The sequence below is a fragment of the Neoarius graeffei genome, chromosome 25 (assembly GCF_027579695.1).
Source record: "Neoarius graeffei isolate fNeoGra1 chromosome 25, fNeoGra1.pri, whole genome shotgun sequence".
In the NCBI taxonomy this organism is placed as follows: Eukaryota; Metazoa; Chordata; class Actinopteri; order Siluriformes; family Ariidae; genus Neoarius; species Neoarius graeffei.
Genome location: NC_083593.1, coordinates 22,037,773 through 22,065,084, shown reverse-complemented (window position 1 = coordinate 22,065,084; position 27,312 = coordinate 22,037,773). Strand labels below are relative to the sequence as shown.

Here is a 27,312-nt window from a genome sequence, read left to right as displayed (position 1 = left end):
GTGATTTGTGACAGAAGCTTGCCAGCAAGAGTGAAAGAGAAAGCGTACAAGACAGTAGTAAAAGCAGGGATGTTGTATGGTTTAGAGATAGTGGCACTGACAAAAAGACAGGAGGCTGAACTGGAAGTAGCAGAGCTGAAGATGCTGAGATTCTCAGTGGGAGTGATAAAGTTGGACAGGATGAGAAAGAGTATATTAGAGGGGCAGCACATGTAGGACGGCTTGGAAACAAAGTGAACGAGGTGAGATTGAGGTGGTTTGGACACGTACAGAGGAGAGATCCAGGGCATATTGGGAAAAGAAGACTGGAGATGGAGTTGTCAGGTAGAAGGAAACGAGGAAGACCAAAGATGAGATTTATGGATGTGGTGAAGGAAGACATGAGGATGGTTGGTGCGACAGAAAAAGATACAGAGGACAGGAGGAGATGGAGGGACATTATCCACCGTGGCAGTCCCTAACAGGAACAGCTGAAAGCACAAGAAGAAAGAAGAAGATTAACAAAAAAAATTTAATTTTTCAGTTATGTCAAATGGATTGGTGAAAAAATTTTCACCATCCTCAGGGACTGAAGGCAACTCTCTCTAGGGTAGTCTTTTCTCTTTGCATCAACTGGTTTATCACTTTCCATGTGGTTTTAATATCTTTTGAACACCTCTTAAATTTTTCACTAAAATATGTTTTTTTTTTTGCAGATCTAATGGAATGAATATACTTGTTTCTTTAGGATTTATAAACACCATGGGTTAGAGGAGTAGGATTTGAAATATATTTTCTGTAATGTTTATTCTTTTTCCTCAACTGCTTCAGTAACTCAACTGTAAACCAGGGATAATTGAAGTCTTGACTGTCTTTCTTAGTAGAATGGCCAAATGGAAAAGTCATTAAAATTAAAACTAATAATTTTCATGAACTTTTGATATGCCAACTCAGCATTATGTTCTACATATATCTATTGTCCCACCAAGTACGGGCAAGCATGTCTTTAAATTTAGAAATACTTGACTTATTCATAATTCTTTTGCGCATTATTTTCTTGGTATATTTAGCTTTATCAACCTTGATTAAAGAGTAATGGAATATGGGAAAATGATCTGACATGTCTGAATACAAGACGCCAGATTTCATTCCATCGCTCAGAGAGTTAGTTAAGATGTTTTCAAAGTTGCTGAGTTTTCTTTGATCCTTGTACTTTTATGAATATAAGGGAAAAAGTAATTAGAATAAAGAATATTCAGAAACTCCCCAGTAAGGGCAGCTAATTTATTTTTAAAACGGTTGATATTGAAATCTCCTAAAATGTAACATAGTTCATCCTCTTTGTTTATCAAGTCAAGAAAAGTGGACAAACTTTCATTAAAATCTCTGAGAGCAGAGTCAGGTGGGTGATAAATAACACCAACAATAAGGTTCTTTCCACTAGAGACACCAGAGAGTGCTTTAAAAAAAAAAACAGATTCCATCTCAGCCCTATCCAGCGTTGTAGTCGAGTCACTAAACCTCAAATCCGAGTCCAGTCTCAAGTCCCCAGTGTTCAAGTCCAAGTCATTAAAGAAAATTTTGAGTTGAGTCCAAGTCAAGTCTGAGAACAAGACTCCAACTGCACCATTTGACGGTGGCGGTTACTTTTTTATTTTATTTGTCCTTTATTTTACCAGGTGATATCCCATTGAGATATTAAATCTCTTTTGCAAGGGAGCCCTGGGAGTACATATAGACAATATAAACACACACTGTTAAGACAAAGAAAACAAAGTATACAATACAAAACAACATCAAAACAAACAGAAAAGATAAAAGAAGCTACATATAATAGACTGTACAAACAAGGAACAAAACAAACAAAGAAGAGTAAAACATTAAATTGATTAGAAATCGGGGCGGCACAGTGGTGTAGTGGTTAGCGCTGTTGCCTCACAGCAAGAAGGTCCTGGGTTCGAGCCCCGTGGCCGGCGAGGGCTTTTCTGTGTGGAGTTTGCATGTTCTCCCTGTGTCCGCGTGGGTTTCCTCCGGGTGCTCCGGTTTCCCCCACAGTCCAAAGACATGCAGGTTAGGTTAACTGGTGACTCTAAATTGACCGTAGGTGTGAGTGTGAGTGTGAATGGTTGTCTGTGTCTATGTGTCAGCCCTGTGATGACCTGGCGACTTGTCCAGGGTGTACCCCGCTGTAGTCAGCTGGGATAGGCTCCAGCTTGCCTGCGACCCTGTAGAAGGATAAAGCGGCTAGAGATAATGAGATGAGATGATTAGAAATCTGCCTTTAGGTGAAACCGTTTACAGCACGTGCACGAGAGTTCGCTTGGCGCACGCGCTGTCCGGAGCACACCCAAGACTATCTGATGCACGTGCCAAGGTGCGCAGGTGTGACACTGTTGCACGAAATTAGTACAAAAATGAATGTAGATATAAACATCTTATGCCAAATTATTATGGCATGTTACAAAAAATAAGGAAAAAATCAGAGTCCTCATCTCCAGTTTACGAGTCCAAATGCAGTTAATGCACAAGTCCAAGTCCGAGTCATCAGTGCTCAAGTCCAAGTCAAGTCACGAGTCCTTAAAATTAGGGCACGAGTCGAACTTGAGCCTGAGTCCTGGACTCGAGTACTAAAGCCTGGCCCTATCTGACTTCAGTGAAAGATCATCCCTAATTTTAAATTCATAGTCACAATGACTAAAAAGAGATCCTCCATCTCTATTCTCTCCTCCATAGTGAACTGGATTGTCTCATCTCATCTCATTATCTCTAGCCACTTTATCCTTCTACAGGGTCGCAGGCAAGCTGGAGCCTATCCCAGCTGACTACGGGCGAAAGGCGGGGTACACCCTGGACAAGTCGCCAGGTCATCACAGGGCTGACACATAGACACAGACAATCATTCACACTCACACCTACGGTCAATTTAGAGTCACCAGTTAACCTAACCTGCATGTCTTTGGACTGTGGGGGAAACCAGAGCACCCGGAGGAAACCCACGCGGATACGGGGAGAACATGCAAACTCCACACAGAAAAGCCCTCGCCAGCCACGGGGCTCGAACCCAGACCTTCTTGCTGTGAGGTGACAGCGCTAACCACCACACCACCGTGCTGCCGAACTGGATTGTATTTAGGTGATTTAAATAATTCTCTCGAATCCTCTGTAAGCCATGTTTCTGATAAAGCAATGACAGAAAAATCATATTTAAGTAAAAATAAATAATGAGTGAATTTATCATAATTTCTGGAAAGACTTCTTATATTCAGATGAAAAGTAGAGAATATAATAGAACGCATAGAAACATAAGTTATTAAACTGGTTTTTATTATAAAAACTACAAAGATTAGAAACATCAAGTGATGAAAGAAAATTTAAGTCTGGCTTGACATCAAAATTATAACAGACAATTGTAGAGGGATTAAAGGGCGAAAAGATCTGGCCTTCAAAATCCGGTTTGTTGTAATCCATAGTGTATGTGAATAATATGTAGTAACCCAAGTACTATATACATACCTAATGGTGGAGACTAATGAGTCAAACTCTGAGTGCTGGCCTTCCTTTGTTGTGATTGATTTTGAGAAGGTAGATGAACAATAAGTTTGTCATATTTCAGACATGCAATGTCACCTCTTTCTCGAGCTGCCTTCATTGCTGGCAGTAATTCTTTTCTTTTTTGCTGCACAGCTTCAGGAAAGTCCTTGTTGATAAAGATGCCTGAACCTTTTAGGTTTTTAGCTTTATCCAGAACAAGAAGTTTGTCCTTCAGCAATAGAAATCTAACCACAACGGGTTGGGGCTTTTTCAATAACATTGGCTTCCCAGCCCTATGAGCCCATTCCAGCTCTAATTTCAGGTGATCCAGTTGAAGATTTTCATTGAATAGTTTTCTCACTTTTTCTTCACATTCCCACACCTTCTCTTTCTCAGACTCTTTGATGCCGTCTACAACAATATTATGGTGTCTTGACTGGCCCGATTTCTAGATAGTCTGTCTTGTTGGAGATTGAGATCAAACTTTTGCAAATGGTGCCCAAATCTGTCCTGGTTTCTTTACAGTCATTCGACCAACCCTTGCATGAATTTTTTTTTAAGTTGTCAAATTCCTTCTGTAATTTCTAGACTCACCTTGAGATCATAGACTTGCTTTGACAGATCATCAATCCTCCTGTTTGAAGAATCAACTATGATCTGTACACATGTTTTGAAGCTTTTTTCCTGTTGTTTAAGCAAAGTTTTAGTAAAGTCTTTTTGCTGATCCAGCAATTCGCACACTTGAACCATGGTGACATATTTTGCAGTGGTATTGTTAGAAGCTTTGGGTGGCATGGTTTGGTCTTCAGCCTTCAAGGCCTACTGGGCCCAAAGAGCAGCAGGATAGAGTTCTAACCTTCACAAGATACAAGTAATGTCCACAATTTTGCATTGAGGTGTTGGTTATACTCTTCTTAATTCAATCTGCAACAGGAATTTGACTTAATTTTATATGTATTATTTCCAACATATACTCTATGTTCACTCTTGTACTCTATGCATTTTATCAGCCCCTGTATGAATTTTTTTTTAAAAATTGATTTTGCTCAACATTCAGTGCCCTCCAGTTTTGGCACCCCTTGTAAAGATCAGTAAAAACATGGAAAAAATCCACCTTTTGGTGAAGTCGCTTCATCTCACACTGAAAAAAATTTAGAAAAATCCAACCTTTAATTGAAATAGCATTATTCCAAGAAAAACAAATCCCTCATCAAGAAATATTTTCAACAAACACATGACACAATTGTTGGCACCCCTGGAAATGACAGTGAACACAATGTAACTGAAGCATGTTTCCCATTTAAATTGGACATTTTTGAGTTGATTGGAGTGTGTAGGAACTTTCTCGCCGTAATCCATGACTTCCTGATTAACTGGGGACCAAATATGAGGTGTCACAGAGGTCAAATTCCCTTAGTCATCCATCATCATGGGAAAGATAAGAGAACACAAACCAAATGAGGGAGAAGTGTGTTAACCTTCATAAGTCAGGGAATGTTTATTAAAAAAATAGCTACTCGCCTGAAAATATCCATTTCTACTGTTAGTGCAATAATAAAAATGTGGACACCAACTGGAATTGTCACAAACTTGCCTGGAAAAGGACCCAAGTTTATTTTGCCCACACGTATAGTGAGGAGGAGGGTAAAAGAGGCAAAAAAAAAATCCCCCAAATCCCACTGTTGTTGAATTACAAGAAAAAGTAAAATCTTGGGGTTTCCAAGTCTCCAAAACCACCATCAGACCTCAATGCCAACAGATTATTTGGAAGGTATGCCAGAAAAAAGCCTTTTCTGTCAGTTAACCACAAACATAGGCGCCTGAAGTTTGTGAAACACTACTATAACTTTGACTGGAACCGTGTTCTATGCTCTGATGTAACAAAAATGCAGCTTTTTTGGCAATAAACACTCAAGGTGGGTTTGATGTAAAAAGAAGGACGGCTAATGAAAAGAACCTGATCTCAACTGTAAAATATGGTGGAAGTTCTGTGATGTTTTTTTGGCTGTTTTTCCTCCAAAGACCCCAGAAACCTTGTTAGGGTACAGGGCATCATGGACTCCATGAAATATCAGGACATTTAAATCAGAATCTGGCTGCGTCTGCCAGGAAACTAAAACTGGGTCGTCATTGGATCTTCCAGCAGGACAATGATCTGAAGCATATGTCCAAATCAACAGTAAAACAGTTAACTGACCATAGAATCACACTTCTGCCCTGGCCATCTCAGTCCCCTGACCTGAAAATCTGTGGGCTGAGCTGAAGAGGAGAAGCACAAGGAGGGCCTCGGACCCTGAATGACGTGGAGAGATTGTGTAAAGTGGAATGGTCTCAGATGCCCTGCTCTGTATCTCCAACCTAATAAAATGTTGTCGGAGAAGATTCAGTGCTGTTTTACTGGAAAAGGGAGGGTGTAGAAAGTAAGATAAGATAAGCTTTTATTATCCCAGAAGGGGAAATTTACATTGTTACAGCAGCAAAATATATAAAGAGAAAAAGATAAGGCAGTGAAGTAGTGCAAAAGTACTAAGTATACAAAAAAGGATATATATATATATATATATATATATATATATATATATATATATATATATATATATATATATATATATATAAAGAAATAAACTACAAATTTAGAGATAAAAAAATTAACAAATTTGCATAAATTAACAGGTTTGCAAATATATAGTTAACATAAGTGTATTACAAAGGTGGTATTGCATGCGTAAGTATTGCACAGGTATTATTACCAGTATTACCCAGGTAGTATTGCACAAGTAAGTCAGTTTATTGCACGAGCCATTTTAACCATGCGTAGCTAGCAGTTCACTGTAAAGTACTGATGTTGATAGTCAGTGCACACAATATATGTTCAGAGGGGTTTCTATGGATGTAGAAATGATCTGGACAGTATTGTTCATTATTGGGAGGAGTGACTGGTGCTGTGCTTGGTGAGGTGCCGGTTGTACAGTCTCACAGCAATAGGGAGGAAGGAGCTGCTGTATCTCTCCTTAACACACCGCAGATGGAGGAGCCGGTCACTGAAGGAGCTGCCCAGTGCTGCTACTGTCTCCTGCAGTGGATGGGAGGCGTTCGCCATTAAAGGGCGTATCACAGGTAAATTCAGAAGCAAGATCAATGTAATTCTCTTATTTTATATTAAACTTTGGTCAAATATCTGTCACATTTTGCATTTTGTGCAATTTTTTTTACCTTGCGCAATACCAGAAAAATTCAGTTGAAATCAGGCCATTTGAGGCGAATTGGTCCGCCTCTGAAAAAACTTTGCATTTGAATTTCCCAGGAAACATTGATTTTCGTGACGTCACGTGCGGGACACCTCCCTCTGAATCGTACGTCAGCGTTGGTTTGTTTATGAGAAAACGACCTGGTGGTTTTCTGCAAATTTCTTCAACATTATCATGTAATTATTAAAATGGTTAACAGATGTATTGTAGGAGGGTGTAGCAATGCCAATCTTGATGGGATTAGTACTCATCGTTTTCCAAAAGACCAGACAATGAGAGAGAAATGGGAGCGCTTGGTCTACACAGGCTGTGCACTGAAACTGCGCAAGCTCGCGCAGCCTGCTGGCGCTTCCGCGGGTAACGTCATGAATCTGGCTCCAGACTCCCTTGGGATTTTTCCAGATGCATTTTGTTATTTTATTTTTTTCTGCTGTAGACAGATGGCCTTGTGCAAAATTACCCTTCTGGATGAGTGTGTAAAGGGACATACTTTCATATAAAAAAAGCAAAATTGGTCCAGAATATGCCCTTTCAGGATGACAACTTGGCCAACATCCTCCTCTCCCCCACTACGTCCACTGAGTCCAGTGCACAGCCCAGGACAGATCCTGCCTTCCTAATCAGTTTGTTCAGTTTTTTCCTCTCTGCTGTTGTGATACTGCTTCCCCAACAGACAACTCCATAGAATACGCCTGATACCGCCACGGAGTCATAAAAAGAGTTCAGAAGTGGACCCTGAGCCTCCTCAGCAGGGGTGCTGATCATATTGGCACGCGTTTTTGTTGAAAATAATTATTTCTGGATGAGGGATTTGTTTTTCTCTGAATAAATTTATTTCAATTCAAGGTTGGATTTTTCTCTACTTTGTTTTTCAGTCTGAGATGAAGCTACTTCACCGAAAGGTGGATTTTTTTCCTGACCCTTTTTACTGATCTTTATAAGGGGTGCCAGTAATTGTGAAGGACCCTGTATTCGGATCGACATACTTACACAGTAGCTATATTCCCATTGGTTCCTGACTTTTCGAGCATCCTGTATACACACAGCTTTCCCCAGAAAGAGTTGAACCAGAGAAACCTTATTACATCTCATGTGCTGTTTGTGTTGGGAGTTTACAGCTGTTCAGGAGTTTAACCAGGCTGCAGGTCCATGATGTGGAGTTCACTGAGGATTCTCGGAAAGCGCATCATCATTTCTGTCCTTCTCTCTCTCTCTCTCTCTCTCTCTCTCGCCTTTCACTCAGGGGTTTTGTCTTCCTGTATGTTCTCCTCATCTCAGAGAAACCAGTCACGTTATTAAATTACACTGTAAATGCATTAATAATAAAACCCCGAAGTTCAAAGCAGCTAAATGTCAGCTGTCAGCTTTCCTCTGAGCCGCCTTTAATCTTTTCCTTTTGCTTTCCTGAGCGCTCGTGCGTTTGTTTGATTGAGCGTCCTGTCTCACCTTTCAGTGTGTGTGTGTGTGTGTGTGTGTGTAGCGCGGCTAAGCACACAGTGGACTGACTCTGACTCTGGGCGCTGTCATTATTGAGAGTATTGTTTCGTTCCCCTGCAGTTGCTGTAAACTGTGAAAATGTCAAACTTGTAGACTCTGTGTCGCCGTCCAGGCTTGCGTCATTAACTAGAACAGACTGCGCGCGCACTCCAAATCGAAACGTAGTATCCATCCGCAACAGAAATAGAGCCATCGATAAAACTCTTTTGGCACGCAGCCAAACCCTGAGTGCTGTACAGGCCAGGGTAATGGAAATGAATGAAATCAGTACAAAACCGACTCAAGAGCTTGGTACTGGTTTACCTGAGAAAGCAGGTAATCTGCAGGTTTACCTGTATGAGCTGTCTGCTTTGCAGAAATGCAATTATAGTGTACGATCGATACACACACGCAGCGCCTGGTTTTGCTCTAAATAATGTACACTTTGTTTACTCCGGTCTGCTCTACGTTCCTGTACCTTTACTTCAATAGGTTTTAGTTCAGTTGAGTTGAGTTGAGTTGAGTTGAGCATGCTCTGAGCTGAGCGCGCGCACTGTGTATCCGCTGCGTTGGGAAAAGTTCCGGTGGCGCGGATGAATCCGGCACGCAGGCACTGAGGCTCCAGTCTGGCTGACGCCGGGATGTGCAGCAGCCGGAGCCGCGGCTCCATCCAGACACGCGCGCTACACCTCCACACACACACACACACACACACACTGGCTGAAGCGGCTACAGCAGGACTCGGCTGCAGCGCGCAAAAGTTCTGTAAAGAACTAAAAACAGGTAAGAAGTCACTACAGACCGCGCTTTCATCTCTGTTGTGATTTAGCCGAATAATAATAATAATAATAATAATAATAATAAATCTACTGGGGAATAAAGGTGATGCCAGTTTGGTGGAACTGGGGTGACATGTGCTCCTGCTACACTGTTTATATTTCACTAAAGTGATGAACCTGTCGCTTTACACATGGCTTGAACCCTATGTGTGTGTGTGTGTGTGTGTGTGTTAAACACGCCTCAGGGAGATACACTAGTGGCAGTTAACTTTGATTATTATGCTATAATTTTACTCTGACATAACCACAACTTTTTTTTTTTTTAGAGTAAAAAGGTGTGTGTGTGTGTGTGTGTGGAATGTGCAGTGAGGTGATTAAGCGGATCGGAGCTCTCAGACTCTCAGACTGACAGACGCCGCTTTCACAACCAGCCACTGGCTCAGAGAGCAGAACTCACTACATTTTATTAGTTGTTTACTCTTTCCTTGGCTTTGCTTTACCCTTTTTACATTCTTTCTTTTTGTATTTCTTGCCTTGTTGTTGTTTTTTACGATTTCATTCATCACATCAGGCAGATAAGTTCAGGAACACCAGGAGCTCTTCACTTTTAATTGATAATCACATCATTTGTCTTTGCTGTGGTCCATTTTTGAGAGTCAGATCTTTTTTTTTTTTGGTATATGGTGGGATATTGAAGAATGGGTGTGTAAGATCAGAAGTTGACACCTGTTGACAGCAGTAGTAGTAGCTGAGTAATGCTGCTGAGGTCCCAGTGTTGTTCCAGAGATAGCTACTGCCAGTCTAATGAGGAGGGGAGTACATTTTTCCAGAGAGATATTCATGCAAAGCATTTCCATTCTTGACAAGTACTTGTACTCTTAAATGAATCATCTTTTTTCAGCCAGGAAAAGGACAAACCCAGAGTTTGGCTTCTCCAAGAAAACTTTCCCATCGCAGGGGATTCACCCACAACTTCCACTGGATTTTGGACAAAAGAAAACACCCTGAGGCACTGTTCCCTCTTCAGTGGCGCTAATTACTGTCCATCCTTCCCTATTTCCCTCAAAAGCATTGCTGCACTTCGTGCCAATGCACTCCAGTACATCCATCACATCACTGTTTTCCTTTACAAGTCCAGCTGTGAAGCGACTGCTGGGCTGGAAACAAGGTGATGAGGAGGAGAAATGGGCAGAGAAGGCCGTGGACTCACTAGTGAAGAAGCTGAAGAAAAAGAAAGGAGCAATGGAGGAACTGGAGAAGGCACTGAGCTGTCCAGGTCAGCCGAGCAAATGCGTGACCATCCCGCGCTCCCTGGATGGACGGCTGCAGGTGTCGCATCGGAAAGGCCTGCCACATGTCATCTACTGCCGTGTGTGGCGCTGGCCTGACCTACAGTCGCACCATGAACTGAAGGCACTGGACTGCTGTGAGTTTCCATTCGGCTCCAAACAAAAAGACATCTGCGTCAACCCTTACCACTATCGCCGTGTGGAGACACCAGGTACCTGTGTTTTATATCTTGTAGCATATCTGTGCGCTTTGTTCATAAAGGACATAAAGGAAAGGGGCTTTTAAATTATTTCATTTACTTAGATCTAGCAAAGCACCTTGGGGGAACCTGTGCTACACTGCAGTAAATATAAATACATTTTAAAAATGACACCATCCATAGTTAAACAACCACCTTGGGTTATAATGGAATATTGAAGAAGTATCCAGTTTCAGAATCCGCTAAAGTGTGTGGGGCTTTGAAGCAGATATGGGCTCCATGGCAAAAATATATCATATCACAATACTTTGGTATTTTCATGAAACATGATACTTATCACTATTTATAAGTCTGCCAACAAATTATCAGTGCCACATATAAAACCAGTGAAAAAATTTCAGTGATAATGTCGACTAAAATAAATAATTTAACATAGAAATAAAGAGAAAAATGATATATTTAGTACACAAATATGTCATGTCCAATCAGCAACTGGAGTCATATATCCAGAATATCCAGGAAAAATGCACTGTGACATAATTATTTGATCACACTACTGATATCATCACAAGAATGCCATCTGCCTGAGGTCAGAATAAATCTGAGTAAAAAAACAACCTTACCAGTGAAATAAGTTATCTGTCATGCGATCAACATTTTTGTCTACAAGGATTCAAGCGGTATCACACTTCTGGTTACATGGAGGAAATATGCCATGCCACATTCAGACTCGACATGTCAACGCAATTGCAAATCAAATGGATTTCCTTCAGATTTAAGTAATTTTGCATACATTTTTTATAAGGTTTAAGCCAGTAAAACTGCATCACATTTAGCCAGGGACACTTATGAAGCACACACACAAAATGTGTGTATATACTGCATATATGTACACCATATAGCCAGAAGTTTGTGGACATCTGACCATCACACCCATATGTGGTTCTTCCCCAAACTGTTGCCACAAAGTTGGAAGCACAAAATTGTACAGAACGTCTTTGTATGCTGTAGAGTTGTAGGGTTTCCCTTCGCTGGAACTAAGAGGCCCAAACATGTTCCAGCATGACAAAGTGAGCACCATGAAGACATAGTTTGCCAAGGATGGAATGGAAGAACACAAGTGGCCTGCAAAGAGCCCTGACCTCAATCCCACTGAACACAGATGGATTGAACTGAAACAACAACTACGTGCCAGGCCTCGTCACCTGAAATCGGTCCAAGACTTCACTAATGCTCTTGTGGCTGAATGGACACAAACATTCCAAAATGGAAAACCTTTCCAGACAAGTGGAGGCTGTTATAACAGCAAATGGGCATAATATTACCCACGGATTTGAAATGGGATGTACAGTTGTGTTCAAAATAATAGCAGTGTGTTTAAAAACGTGAGTAAAGCTCAAAATCCTTATAATAGTTTTTATTTCCATGCATTGGGAACAATGCACATTATATTCTACATCAAAACATGAAGAAAAATGTATCAATATTTTAATTACTTTACAGAAATTGAAGAAAAATGAACATTGGGCTGTTCAAAAAAATAGCAGTGTCTGCATTTTTCATTACAAACTCCAAATATTTACTGTATAAACTGAAAAAATCTTAAGGATTTAGTATTCCTGTGAATCACTAAACTAATATTTAGTTGTATAACCACGGTTTCTGAGAACTTCTGGCACCTGTGAACAGGTATTCCAGCCCAGGATGATTTGACAACATTCCACAATTCCTCTGCATTTCTTGGTTTTGCCTCAGAAACAGCATTTTTGATGTCACCCCACAAGTTTTCTTTCAGATTAAGGTCCGGGGATTGGGCTGGCCACTCCATAACTTTCATTTTGTTGGTCTTGAACCCTGATGCTGCTCGCTTACTGGTGTGTTTGGGGTCGTTGTCTTGTTGGAACACCCATTTCAAGGGCATTTCCTCTTCAGCATAAGGCAACATGACCTCCTCAAGTATTTTGATATATGCAAACTGATCCATGATCCCTGGTATGCGATAAATGGGCCCAACACCATAGTAAGAGAAACATCCCCATATCATGATGCTTGCACCACCATGTTTCACTGTCTTCAGAGTGTACTGTGGCTTGAATTCAGTGTTTGGGGGTCGTCTGAAAAACTGTCTGCGGCTCTTGGACCCAAAAAGAACAATTTTACTTTCATCAGTCCACAAAATGTTTTTCCATTTCTCTTTAGACAAGTCGATGTGTTCTTTGGCAAATTGTATCCTCTTCAGCACGTCTTTTTTTTAACAGTGGAACTTTGCGGGGGCTTCTTGCCGATAGATTAGCTTCACACAGGCATCTTCTAATTGTCACAGTACTCACAGGTAACTTCAGACCGTCTTTGATCACACTGGAGCTGATCATTGGCTGAGTCTTTGCCATTCTGGCTATTCTTCGATCCATTCGAATGGTAGTCTTCTGTTTTCTTCCACGTCTCTCTGGCTTTGCTGTCCATTTTAAAGCACTGGAGATCATTTTAGCTGAGCAGCCCATCATTTTCTGCACTTCTTTACAGTATACGTTTTACCTCTCCGATCAACGTTTTAATCAAAGCACGCTGTTCTTCTAAACAATGTCTGGAACGACCCATGTTTCTCAGGTTTTCAGAGAGAAATGGATGTACAACATGTGCTGGCTTCATCCTTAAATTAGGGCCACCTGACTGACATCTGTTTTTTCACAGAATGAATGACCTCACTAATTCAACTCCACACTGCTATTATTTTGAACACGTCCCTTTCACTTAATTATTCGATTACACAGACTCAGGAGCATGCATATCATGAATGTTGGGTCTATTGGTTTTCTATGACTCTACTACACCTACTGGTAAATTATTTGCCATGTAGTAATATAATTTCCACCAAAAACAGTGATTGATCTGGTTAGTCGTGTTGGACTGCTATTATTTTGAACACAAGTGTATAAAAAGCACATATACATGTGGTCAGGTGTCCACATAATTTTGGCCATTTAATGTATGTAGTGTATGTATGTATTTATACAAACATATAAAATAAGTAATGAATTAAACAGTGTGCAATTACAGGAAAGTAATCAAAGAGGGGACGTATTATTTTTCAATAACAGCCCGTCCCAAAATCTTTTTTTTCTCATATACCACAGCCAACATTGACTTTTTTAAGTAAAGAATGACGTCATGTTTTATTCGTTGGAAGTTACATTTGTGGAACACCGCAAAGGAAGACCGCAAACATTATCACTTACATTATAACAGTTATAAACTGTCATACCCTCAACGGCCTCTCTTTATTTTATTTTTTTTTTGAGTTGATAAGAAAAAATTCTCCTTGTCATGCTACTGAGGAATAGCAAATTCCTGTCTCCTCTCTTCTCAGAAAAGTTACAGCTTTACCTCTGACTATTACAAGTAAAGTCAGTTTATTTGGGTAGTGCGTTTAACAGACATTGCCACAAAGCAGCTTTACAGAAAAATAAAGTTACACAGCGCTGACACTGGAGAGTCCTTTCAAAAAATGCTAAGTAAACATCCGCCCTCACAAAACACTTCACCATATCAATGATTACTTTTTTAAATCGATTCCTATCTTCTATACAAGTCCATGTGTAAGCTGTTATTGTGGAAAGTATAAGGTATTTGAACAAGTACGTTATCATAAACCTTACCTTGCAGCCAATTTGTGTGAGCCATGCTGTTATAGGAAACTAATGATGGTATGGTAAAATAATGAAACAAGATGTTTTTGTAAAGTAATTTTAACATGCAGATTTCCTAACATCTTGACTCTTTGGGACAAAAGAGCTCCATATAAATAATAGCATAGTGTGATGAAGAGTTTCTCTCTCTCCTTTATTCTGCAGTGTTGCCTCCTGTCCTGGTACCTCGGCACAGTGAGTTCAACCCTCAGCACAGTCTGCTGGCTAAGTTCCGCCATGCCTCCCTCCACAACGAGCCACTCATGCCCCAGAATGCCACTTTCCCAGACTCGTTTCCTCCACTGCCTTGCAGCTCATTCTCATCCTCTCCATCCGGCTCTCTCCAGTCCCCGAGTGCACACAGTCACCCAAACTCCCCGAGCAGTACGTCTGACCCTGCAAGTCCTTACCACATCACAGGTCTGTTTATTACTCAAAATATATTAATAACCATCAAACATTTTGAAATGGGACATAACCTATGTGTTGCAGTTATGTCATTTTTTTAATGTGGAAAATATGTATTTGATATGTTCATCGAGGATAAATCAGTTTGTTGTTTGCCATAGTTTTTTTTTATTATTACTTTTATTATTACTAATTATGCAGTGATTTCACTGTTTGTCTTCCTGTACAAAAATGAAGAATAACAACAATAAAGAAAGCTTATAATTTGTACCCATTATATAGCAGAGACCCCACCACCACCCTACAGCATGATGGAAACGAGCCCTCCACAGGACGTGAAGCCAGGAGAGTCGTCCAACACAACTAAACTCACTCTGTCGGCTCCACACAGAGGTGCAAGGCACATACAATGCCAATTTTAATGAACACGCAAATAACAGTTAAGACATAATGCTCTAGAATGTATCATTTTGCTGTGAGATAGTAAAGTGTGTGTGTGTAGACTTGAGGCCAGTGTGTTATGAAGAGCCGGAGCACTGGTGTTCTGTGGCTTACTATGAACTGAACAACCGAGTTGGCGAGACCTTCCACGCCTTATCGCGGAGCATTTTAGTGGATGGCTTCACGGATCCATCTAACAACAAGACCCGGTTCTGCTTAGGGCTGCTGTCCAATGTCAACCGCAACTCTACCATCGAACACACCCGCCGGCACATAGGCAAAGGTGGGTTTATCCTCTGTCTACCCTTCATTTTTTTCTTGTGGCAATTATTTTTTATGCCTTAATGAAATTATTAACCCAGTGCTGGGTCATTAAGTGCAGTGTAACAGTTGCAATTTCACACAAGCGTGTTATCGCTAGCACAGAACCCGGGCAGTCACTGAGCTTCCCCTGTGCCAATAATTTTGGATTAATAATTGTAATTTCTACTAGCTTCAAATTGGAAGGTTTTTGAACACACGTGAATGTAACACAGTTTTGTGTATTGAGAAGGCTCATGATAACGTTCTGTAATATTAACTCAGTAAAAATCATGCCTTCATTGTTCATGTGTCACATCAATGTTGTGAAAGGAAAAGTCCCAAATTTTAGGACCAAAGTTTGGTAAGTCACAAAAACAGAGAAAATGTAAATCTAGCTGTTTATGCAACATTAACACACGCGCACACACACGAGCTGGATGCCTGCCAGTTGTGTCCTATCTGCAGCTACATTGTGGAGAGAGACATAAACCAGAGCAAGATGGTTGAAAAATGGAAGGTATTAAGGTTTCTGCTTGGTATGTGATGAAACAAAGTTTCTGAAGTTGAGAGAGGACAGGAATCCCACAGCTTTACACTCTCATTTCAGCCTGGTTTCAGGATTATAAATGATGTTTTTCCGCTTTTAAATTTTTCTTAATTCTTGCTGATAATGTTTTTTTTTCCTCTTTAAACTTTGTGGCCAAGGCTGAAACCCACCACATTATGATGTGTTCTTTTGTACAAAGTTAAACCAGTAACACTAATGTTCAAATATTATAGTGGGCTATGACTCGAGTCTCTTATTTTTACCTTGTGTTTAAAATTATAGTTATCTGATATTATATCAGCCATATTAAATGGGGAAAATATTATTGATTAGAAAATTGGAGTTTCCATTACATAGTAATTACCACTGTCCGTTTCATTAACGTCTACAGTGTTCCAGTTTGAAGTGAATCAGAATAAATCAGATCAAATCTGCCTGTGTCAGTTTCAATCTGGCGAGAAACATTTCTTATTACAAAGATAAGTTAGAAGTTTCTGGCTACTGGACGACATATTTGTCTAATACTTCACATGTACTTCTTGTATATTCTAACTGAACCTTGTATACTGTTCCCAGGTGTCCACCTGTATTATGTAGGGGGTGAGGTATACGCCGAGTGCCTGAGTGACAGCAGCATTTTCGTACAAAGTCGCAACTGCAACTACCAGCATGGCTTCCATGCTACAACTGTGTGCAAAATCCCCAGCGGCTGCAGCCTCAAGATCTTCAACAACCAGTTGTTTGCCCAGCTGCTGTCGCAGTCAGTCAACCACGGTTTTGAGGTGGTGTACGAGCTCACTAAGATGTGCACCATCAGAATGAGCTTTGTCAAGGTAATGTGATATAGTTTTAATACATATGCATACTAGGGGTTGCATAGACTAGTCGACTAATAGATTCACCAGTCAGGGCTGTGAGCGGAAAAAACAGTATCAATACAGATGCTAAAGAAAGCTTTAACTACTTTCTTAAATTATAATAAAAATGAGTAGACACATTATATTTCAATTTGTTGAGCATGCGCATAACACATTTGGAGTTAAGCATGCTTGAGTTTACGGACACCCATGATTGGCTAGTGTCACTGTGACTGATAGGAGAGAGGGTATATACCACCCCTCCCACCCAGACAGCAGGGCCAGTTTTGCTCTAGTGGACTCCAGGGTGGGTGTGGCATCACCAGGCTTCAAGCTTGCAATCTCTGGATGATAGGGTGCTCATTTATCTGTTGCACCACTGAGGAGCTATTTATGTCTCTTTCTTAAATTACCAAAATCCCATGCTGGTCCACTACTTAACTGTTGTATAGAGTTTGTAACATCTTAACTTTAGTGTTGCATTTTGAACTGAATAACACACGCAATACTATATTTACAGTGGCACTTATGATTAGATTATTGCATTTATTTTACTTCTTATGATTGACCTCAGTCAGGCAACTGAGGATTACTTGAGTGAGGTTCCCGAATGCTAAGTTCACACTGCACAATTTTAGCCATGTTTTTCCACTTATTGACAGTTTTTGTAGATCGCCAAAGCAAATCGGCTTTTGCTTGCTACTTGTGAACTGCTCAAAGACGCTTTTCCCAGAGATTTACCGATGCTCGAAAAATATCCAGCAGGATAAATATCTGGACCTGTCAGGGAGTCCAAATCCTGTAGTGTGAAAAGTGTTGTAATATGTAACATAATGTAATATGTCTTTATTCACTAGATAAAAAAAATACATAAGTGTAACAATATCTCATCTCATTATCTCTAGCTGCTTTATCCTGTTCTACAGGGTCGCAGGCAAGCTGGAGCCTATCCCAGCTGACTACGGGCGAAAGGCGGGGTACACCCTGGACAAGTCGCCAGGTCATCACAGGGCTGACACATAGACACAGACAACCATTCACACTCACGGTCAATTTAGAGTCACCAGTTAACCTAACCTGCATGTCTTTGGACTGTGGGGGAAACCCACACGGACAGAACATGCAAACTCCACACAGAAAGGCCCTCGCCGGCCACGGGGCTCGAACCCGGACCTTCTTGCTGTGAGGTGACAGCGCTAACCACTACACCACTGTGCCACCCGTGTAACAATACAAATGACAGAAGTGCATAAATGTAAACCTAATCTAAAAACCTACATCAACTTGGACTTAAAAATTAATCTATTAAAAAAAATATTCCTAAAACGCTCTGTGCTTATTCTAGGCATAACACTGGATCTGTTCCTTAGATGCGCAGAAGATTCCTTTATCTTAGGCAACAAGCTGAATAGTGGATTATCTGTGACATTAAACTTATTAAACAGTCGGTGGTCACATTTTTCAAGAAGACTAAAAATATCGAAATGAGCTGAAGTATAATGTCGTTTAAAACATCTAGTTAAAAATTGTTGTATAATAGTAAGATCAGACTGACTAGCAGCAATCACTGGTAAACCGTAAAGTAATTTAGAAAGAACAATGGAATTAAAAAGGTGATCTATTTCCAATTGTGAGCATCCTTCCTTATGAAGGCTTCTAATCATAAATAGACACTTGTTGGCTTCATAGAGCTTAGTCTTAACGTGCAAACTAAATTTGCAGTTAGCCTGCAAAGTTACCCCTAATAAAGTTATACTATCCTATTGCTTTATATTATATATCGCAGGATGCACGTTATCATCACCCCTCTTACGCATAATCAGCTCTTTACATTTCTGTGTATTACAGTTCATGCCATTTTCTACTGCCCAGTCCATAAATTGCTTAAGTGCACCTGAAGATTGATCGGGCAAATCTCTAGAAACAGTAACTAGAATGGTAGAATCATCCGCATACTTAACCAGGTTACTTTGTGACCTGGTTGTGACTGGCAACGAGTCTGGTGACAAGCTACAGCCAATGAGAACACAAAATGAGGGGAAACCTGGGATAGGAGTTTATACAGGGCGGCACGGTGGTGTAGTGGTTAGCGCTGTTGCCTCACAGCAAGAAGGTCCGGGTTCGAGCCCCGTGGCCGGCGAGGGCCTTTCTGTGCGGAGTTTGCATGTTCTCCCCGTGTCCGCGTGGGTTTCCTCCGGGTGCTCCGGTTTCCCCCACAGTCCAAAGACATGCAGGTTAGGTTAACTGGTGACTCTAAATTGACCGTAGGTGTGAATGTGAGTGTGAATGGTTGTCTGTGTCTATGTGTCAGCCCTGTGATGACCTGGCGACTTGTCCAGGGTGTACCCCGCCTTTCGCCCGTAGTCAGCTGGGATAGGCTCCAGCTTGTCTGCGACCCTGTAGAAGGATAAAGCGGCTAGAGATAATGAGATGAGGAGTTTATACAACATAAACAAGCAGGGTTACAGCAAGCATAGCAGAAGCACAAGTGTGTGGTTGCCAGGTTTGGTTAAACAGTAGATTATTTATACGCAGCATTTAGCTTGACAAGCTGCTTCGGCTGTGGTGATTATTAAACAGGAGTGAACCGACAGGTGAAATTATGCCCAGAGAGAAATAGAGTAGAAATAATGTATTGTGATGGTAACAGTAGTAAATGCATATGAAATTAGATAAGTAGGCTTGAATTACTTCCTGTATGAATGTGCTTGATGTGCCATTAAAATTGGTTTACTCAAGTATGCATTATTTATGAGAATATTCATAATAATCTTTCGATTACGTTCATTATGTCTTATATTGAATATGGTTAGTTTTTTCTTTTTTTATCAGACATCTAATTTTTAGGTTTGTTTACCTGACGTTTCGACATACGACTGTCGTCTTCCTCAGAGTGTCACCGGATGTTGTTGGTGACGCATCTTATCAGCTGATGTTTCCGAAGGCATGACCTTCCTGTCTGGTTTGACAGGTCGGTCACGCCTTCTACTATCCGCACAGAAGATAATAAACATCAGCGCTGGATCAGGGAGGCCATAGAGATCCATAAGCGAAGTCCGAGGACCATCAACCGAGATGAGGGAGCATACATGCTCTCCTATACCTGGAGTGCCATCTTGCAGGGTACGAACAGACAGTAGAAGGCGTGACCGACCTGTCAAACCAGACAGGAAGGTCATGCCTTCGGAAACATCAGCTGATAAGATGCGTCACCAACAACATCCGGTGACACTCTGAGGAAGACGACAGCCGTACGTCGAAACATGTCAGGTAAACAAACCTAAAAATTAGATGTCTGATAAAAAAAGAAAAAACTAACCATATTCATAATAATGTTCCCCTTTCAGGAGCTTGATGAGTACATATCTATGTGGAAAACTGCATGGCTTTATTATTGCTTGGTTGGTCGTCAGGGTTTTTTGTGTTCAAACACAGTTTTGGGATTTTGGATTTAAGATTTCTATTTGTCGCACCGACATGGCAACCCTGCATTGCACTAAACACTAACGCACCTGAGCTCCTTCTTTCTGCACTGTTGCATTTTCAACAATGTCCTTCATTTAATCACACGTGCAAACTAAATTTGCAGTTAGCCTGCAAAGTTACCCCTAATAAAGTTATACTATCCTATTGCTTTATATTATATATCGCAGGATGCACGTTATTATCACCCCTCTTGCGCATAATCAGCTCTTTACATTTCTGTGTATTACAGTTCATGCCATTTTCTACTGCCCAGTCCATAAATTGCTTAAGTGCACCCGAAGATTGATCGGGCAAATCTCTAGAAACGGTAACGAGAATGTTTCTAAATGCAACTACTGTTGCATTTTCAACAATGTCCTTCATTTAATCACAGTTTTAAAAAATTAGCAGTCTGAGTTATAATAACATTAAAAACTGGTGTGAACACTGCCACGCTTGCTTTTTTTGGAAGAATAAAATCCTGTCTAGTGTAGAGATTTTTCATGTGTGGTTTTGTGACAAACAAACAAACAAGCCTAACTTGGAGAGCAGACAGACTCGTCGGGGATCCGTACTGGTGGCAGAGCTTGTAATTTGTGACCCTCTGTCGCTGACATACTGTACAAACCACAATGATTTCAAGACAAGTTGCGAAGTGTGAACAGTACAGTGATCGAACGACTTTGAAAGTTGTGTAGCGTAGCTTTACATAAACCCAACTCGTTTTTCACTTAAAATTAGTATATTTAAAATCACATTAAATCATACTTTCTATTTTATCTTTTGCTTAGTGACGGTAACCTTATAGATAAGTTACAAGTTGTGTTTGTTTCCTTTAGCCAATTAGACACGAACAGTCACACCACAGATGTTAGTTTATGTCCACAACATTTCCAAAAGTGGTTTGAATATTTGGATCAAAACGTGTCTCCAAAACACTGTAGCTAGATTTTGATTCACAAACTAGATTGTGATTCTAAATAGCATTTTATTATGTTTACATTATTGCCTTTCAATATTTAATAAAAGATGTTATTTACCAGCTTAAGGTCGGTCCGTATAGTGAAATACCGTGACCGAGGTCTTGAAAGTACTGAGCGAGGCCCTCTGGGCCGAGGTCAGTATTCAAGGCCGAGGTCACGGTATTTCACCATACGGACCGACCTTAAGCTGGTAAATAATATATTAATTTTTTCTTTACCAAATTCTAACAGAAAACAAGAGCGCCCGAAAGGGAAAACCGAGCCGAGACGCCATTTTGAATCCTCATTCACGGCTGTAATGCAAATTGCTTCCTCCTCGGTATACAAGTGCACTTCCATGGCAGGAAAAAACTACATTTTGCCGCCTCTGTAGTTCCCTATTTATACAAAATTGAGTCATTCAGGATTCAGCCATGTTTTTGCTCAGCCTTAGCAAGTTAGAGGTTTTTAGCTTTCTCCTGAAATGTTTTCTTTTATTTTGTCTTCCTCAGGGTAGGAAAACTTGCTTTCGCTGTGAACACTTCTCACTATCCATGATGTAAAATTAATGCTATTCTGAATCCTCATTCACGGCTGTAATGCAAATTGCTTCCTCGTCGGTATACAAGTGCACTTCCATGGCAGGAAAAAAAAAAACTACATTTTGCTGCCTATGTAGTCCCCTATTTATACAAAATTGATTCAGGATTCAGCCATGTTTTTGCTTGGCCTTAGCAACACTTACAGGTTTTAGCTTTCTCCTGAAATGTGTTCTTTTATTTCTTCTTCCTCAGGGTAGTAAAACTTGCTTTCGCTGTGAAGACTGTCGTTATCGCTATCCATGATGTAAAATTAATGCTATTCTCCTGAGAAATGCTGGCAAAAATCTATAAATAAATCTTATTAAAAAAAAAGACAAATGTTGACAAACAATGCTACTATGCTTGCTGTTGTGAACGAGCGAGTCGCCAGAGGTCCATAACCGGGGTCCGTATCGTAGGATACGGACCCGCTCGCCAGCCAATCAGAGCATAGGATTTGATGGAAACTGGACCATGAAAAAAGTAAAAACATTCCTTATATAATTTGATCAGTGTCAATCAAAGAATATAATACGGGGTGCTTTGTTTCGCTATTTTATATCAGTTGAAGGTTATTCTGTAGTTGCCGTTTTAAATCATGACCCACGTGGCCCTATTTAAGTTGGCATACCTGACCCTCTGAGGCACGCTGCACAGCTTAAGCACATTCTTGCCATAAAGTCCAGTGTCTTGTCTTGTTAAGAGTCTATGTGAATATCAGGGGTGTAATAATATACTGCTATGGCACATCACAGTAAATAAATCTGAAGGAGTTATGGCATTAACCTGATATTTGAGTGTTGGCAGTGATGAGTGTTCATATGGTCCAGCCACTGAATTATATTACAAGACTTTAAGAGCAAAAGTAATTTTTTCCCAATTAATTTCCTCATACAAATACTGTGTCAGCAATACCTTGATAACACTTTTTTTTTTTACTATTATCACATTATCATTCATATTTTCCCCCAACCCCTATTAGATATAATATCCTTTCTGAACACATCATATACATCATGTCTTTCCTCCCACAGGGATGGGGTGCAGAATACCATCGTCAGGATGTCACAAGCACCCCCTGCTGGATAGAGATCCACCTGCACGGACCTCTGCAATGGCTTGATAAAGTTCTGACCCAAATGGGTTCCCCACACAACCCTATCTCATCTGTGTCCTAATACTGTACATACACTCCGTAACTCACAGCACAGGAGACAGCAGTGTGCAAACCGCCATCTCCATTCTCACTAGGTACCAGTAGGCTATCACAGACTAACAAAAAGGACTTTTAAAGCATCTTGTGTATCTAATTGTTAAAGAAAGCATCAAGACTGTTACTGTTCAGGCTTTGATTTTTTTTTTTTTAAATCATGATCATTGTTCCATAATCTGATTTCTGTACAGTCCAGACAGCAGCACAGTGATTGAAGATGACCGAAATAGGACAGGCAAAACATCAGTAGTAGCTATGTTAGCTTGATGTTTGTTTTGGCAACATGATTCCATTTTGCATCCTATTACATGCTTGATCTTCCCTATTTTTTGAAATACAGAATTTCCCTCTCATTCATGTGGTCACTTGATTGATTTAAAGAATATCGCAAACAAAAACCTCATGCAAACACAAAACTAAAATCAAATCAACATGGAAGGACAAGTGAGAAATTATTCAAAATGTATTTACGATTGACGTTCCTAAAACTTCAGCCAGGTTTTCCAATAATTTTAGTTCCTGTATTTATAAAAAAAAAAATACTTCCCTCCTCACATACAAGAATGCATGTACTCTGCTTCATATATAAGCATTAATGATATCACAATAATTAATTGGTTAAAATAAATTAATTTCTATGAGCACACAGTCACTAGCGTTAAGGGTTGTTTTACGATCAGGGTACAAAGTTTGTGTCACAGGCGTCCAAAATTCAAATTGATTCAAACTGGTTCTTGTACCAGTTTTTAAGTGAAGGACAAGTTAAAGAACAGATTTCAGGTAATTTGACATGTGTATGGTAGTTTTGTGTAATCTGCTATAAGATAAAGAAGATTAAGTGTAGCTTTAAGCAGGGCTGGGAGAAACAAATGAAGTGATTCTCGGAGAGGACATTTTTTTTTTTGACAATTCAGAATCCACTACTTCCATAGTGCTTTTAAATATAAGGCTGTAAGCTTTGTGTTAGTTGTCTCTAATATTTATGTCCCAATATCTTGACCACATTTTAGGATGAAAATAATCATTTTAGATATGTTATTTTATATTGAAAAATTAGCTGTCTCGGAGAGGACATTTTTTTTTGACACAATTACATACTAATTTGATCAAAATAGTCTGAAAACTTACTGGCATTCAACATTAAAACTTAACTATGTTTCCAATGATATGGAACCAAATATTTGTTTTATGGTATAAAGAATGATTTAAGTGCATTCCTTCTGGAGCTACCTGTGGTCAAAAAAAGCACTTTTTCTAAATGACATGAGTAATTTTGCTAAATATGACATATTGCCATACATTCACCAAAAATAACGTTATCACCAAATTTTTTTTTGCATGGTAAATAGAGCTATCACAGGGCTACAATAAACAACCAAGTTTATTTAGTCAAGCCTTTTGATATTGAAGATAATAAGTGTTAAATGTGATTTTTAGCTTGCGTACCCTGATTGTAAAACAACCCTTAAAAAAATAAAATCACCTACTGGTGATATGTAGCTGCTTTCACATAAATGCTTTAAAATGACAAATGCATCATAACATAAAATAACAGCATATGATGAAGATCCAAATGGTAGTTTAAAAATTATTTTATATACACAATAGAACTGCTACTAAAATGATCATGATAGCTCATCCAGGCCTGTGATGAAATCTGTGACGGCACACCGCAGTGGAGACTGGTGGCATTGCAGTGTAAAATCAAGTCAAAATCATTCATGCTTTCTTCAGCTTAATGAGCTCTTCCTAAAGTACTTGTACAAAATCCCCAAGAAAATGATAGTACACACACAGTGCTCAGTAGCTTTGCTGGTCTTGTCTTTGAGATTGTGTCTGCATGGTGAGGAGACGCTGCTGCTGCTGGAGAAAACTGATGACCTCTGGACTCCGTAAGAGAGACTGCAAAAAAAAAAAAAAAAAAGAGTACTGTCTTATTTTGTGAATTAATGAATAATAAACAAATAGCTTAGTCAATATATTAATAAATTATGTATTATTGTTTTGGCACAGTTTTGCATATTCTTTCTATATTTATGTATTTCTTTATTATTGTCTATCTATTCCTTTATTTACATTTTCTGTATTATTACCTTCTTTATTTCTGTCCACTCATTGCCAGTTTATCAGGTAAACCTTCATGTGGCAGCACTTTACACATCCACCGTTACTGAATGCAGTCCATCTGTTGCTATGCAGCTTCTCAGCCCCCCTTGACTCAACAGAGGGCCTACAGTTAACTGTGATGTGTAGTTGAGCGATATACATAATAAACTGGCAATCTAGTGTATCAGAGTCTTTTATTTGTTATATTATTTACATTTTGCCAGATATGGTCCTTATATACAGTACATGAGAGACTTGTTCAGGTAATACTTCCCTGCTGTGCCAATGATCAGTGTTGTAGTCGAGTCACTAAACCTCAAGTCCGAGTCCAGTCTTGAGTCCCCAGTGTTCAAGTCCCAAGTGATTAAAAAAAAAAAATTAAGTCGAGTCCGAGAACAAGACTCCAATTGCACCATTTGACAGTGGCTGTTTTAGCGCCATTAACATTCATTTGTTCCTCAACATAACATGAACAGGTGAATGTGCATTCTCTGTCAGGGAGAGCAAAGTATTCGGTCAGAGATGGTTGGGAGACGGATGCAAGTGCAGAAGGTGTGTTTATTAATACAAGTGAAGACAGGTAAACAATCCAGAACGGCAGACAAAATCATAAAACAGGCATTAGGTCGAGCGAGGCACAAACAGGCTATCGTAGACTCGGCAGAATCAAAGATGAGAAACAGGAAATCAGGAAACCAAACAAGGAAATAAGGCTCGGTAATGTGTCAGCAACACAACTCAATACTTCGCAAAGTGTTTTTATATAGGCGTGCCAATTGTGCCTTAGGGTGTTTTCACACTTGGTCCCTTTCAGCTGTCTAACCGAACTCAGATTGATGACTCAGCATTTTTTGTGCATATGTGAACACTCCAACCGTACCCAGACCCCTTTAAAGCGAACCAAACTGAGACCACCTCAGGAGGTGGTCTCAGTACAGTTCGCTAAAAATCAACGGTACGGTTCGCCTAATCTGCGCATTGTGAACAAAAAGCGCACCGGGTTCACTTCGCCTTTTTCACTGTAGTTTAACCTTCTTCGTTTGCCGTAGTTGGTCACGTGACTGTAGCAGGGAAACTCAACTTCCTTTTGGAACTTACCACAGCCGCTGGAATAAATTTATTTTCCTTAATCCGCACTATTTTGATCAAAGAATACAGCAGGGCAAGCATGGCAGCAGACATTTTGATTCAAGAGAAAATTACCCAGAATTCTGTGCACTGGAGGTCTGAGGGCTCTAGAGGACCTGGTGTGAACAGAAAGAGGACTGAGGCCCCATCAAAGCTTAACTGGACCAAAAAGAGAACCCAGTCCTCTTTGTAATAAATTCACAGTGTGAACACAAAAAGAACCGAGTTATTTTTCTGTTGGTCCACTTTTTGGTCCACTTAAAGAGGACTGAGTCTGGTTCCTTTAAAGGGGACCAGGTGTGAAAACACCCTTAATCCTGTGCAGGTACAAGTCGTTTATAGAGTCCGTCTGGCACACATGCTGTCCAGAGCGCGCCCGAGAGTCTATCTGATGCACGCGCCAAGGCGCGCAGGTGTGACACTGTTGCACAAAATTAGTACAAAATTAATGTAGATATAAATATCTTATGCCAAATTATTATGGCATGTTACAAAAAATAAAGTCCTCGTTTCCAATTTACGAGTCTGAATGCAGTTAATGCACGAGTCCGAGTCATCAGTGCTCAAGTCCAAGTTGAGTCATGAGTCCTTAAAATTAGGGCACAAGTCGGACTCAAGTACTACAAGCCTGCCAACGATAAACCTTCATAAACCTGGCTTGTACTTTTCACCATCCTAGATGAGATGGTGGTACATAGCAGTGTATACATTCACACCAAGACAATTTAGCACAGCCAGTCTGTCCATTTGTATGTTTTTGATCAGGAAGAAACCCACAAATCTCTAGTTTAACTAATTACATTTTTCAGTACTAAAGGTCAGTACTGATTTAAATCTATTATTGTTTCTAATTAATACATTTCATGATAAGTAGTGGAGGAACACTGATAAACAGTTTTACAAGAGAATGAACTACTGATCTTATAAACCATCAAGGATAACGACCTTGAGCCATATTTTCTCCAAAGGCAAGTTTGTATGTTTTCTAATGATTTTTATATTATATCTCTTTAAAATTTATATATAAAAAAAAAATCCAGCTTCTCCCTTCAGTATTCTCTTCAATACCATACACCAAACATGCAAGCAAGCCACGTGATGAGAGATGAGTGG

The 27,312-nt window shown here is 40.0% G+C and overlaps 2 protein-coding genes across 3 annotated transcripts in view; one reads left to right on the top strand and one right to left on the bottom strand.

The window, feature by feature from the left end:
• Window positions 1–8,882: 8,882 nt before the first annotated feature.
• Window positions 8,883–23,318, top strand: smad9 (SMAD family member 9). Of its 2 annotated transcripts, none has more exons than XM_060908770.1 (7): window positions 8,883–9,017; window positions 9,915–10,514; window positions 14,354–14,608; window positions 14,882–14,989; window positions 15,099–15,320; window positions 16,464–16,720; window positions 22,787–23,318. In XM_060908770.1, the coding sequence occupies exons 2-7, from the start codon at window positions 10,103–10,105 to the stop codon at window positions 22,928–22,930; spliced, it is 1,398 nt and encodes a 465-aa protein (XP_060764753.1). In that variant the 5' UTR covers window positions 8,883–9,017; window positions 9,915–10,102; the 3' UTR covers window positions 22,931–23,318. The 2 variants fall into 2 exon arrangements, with proteins under 2 accessions (XP_060764753.1, XP_060764752.1); XM_060908769.1 differs by having other exon boundaries at window positions 8,885–9,017; window positions 14,879–14,989.
• The window catches only part of rfxap (regulatory factor X-associated protein), a 17,901-nt gene continuing 13,686 nt past the window's right edge, over window positions 23,098–27,312 (bottom strand). Inside the window, exon 3 of the mRNA XM_060908771.1 lies at window positions 23,098–24,867. Within this exon, the coding sequence (XP_060764754.1) occupies window positions 24,766–24,867 (102 nt within the window). The 3' untranslated portion in view covers window positions 23,098–24,765. The remainder of the gene's footprint in view (window positions 24,868–27,312) is intronic.

Bases quoted from the DNA above. Each gene is read 5' to 3' on its own strand.
- smad9 (XM_060908769.1), top strand. From the start codon at position 10,103: ATGCACTCCAGTACATCCATCACATCACTGTTTTCCTTTACAAGTCCA. The intron at 14,609-14,878 runs GTCTGTTTATTA...CCCATTATATAG, and splicing joins AAGTCCTTACCACATCACAG to CAGAGACCCCACCACCACCC. The intron at 16,721-22,786 runs GTAATGTGATAT...TTCCTCCCACAG, and splicing joins TCAGAATGAGCTTTGTCAAG to GGATGGGGTGCAGAATACCA.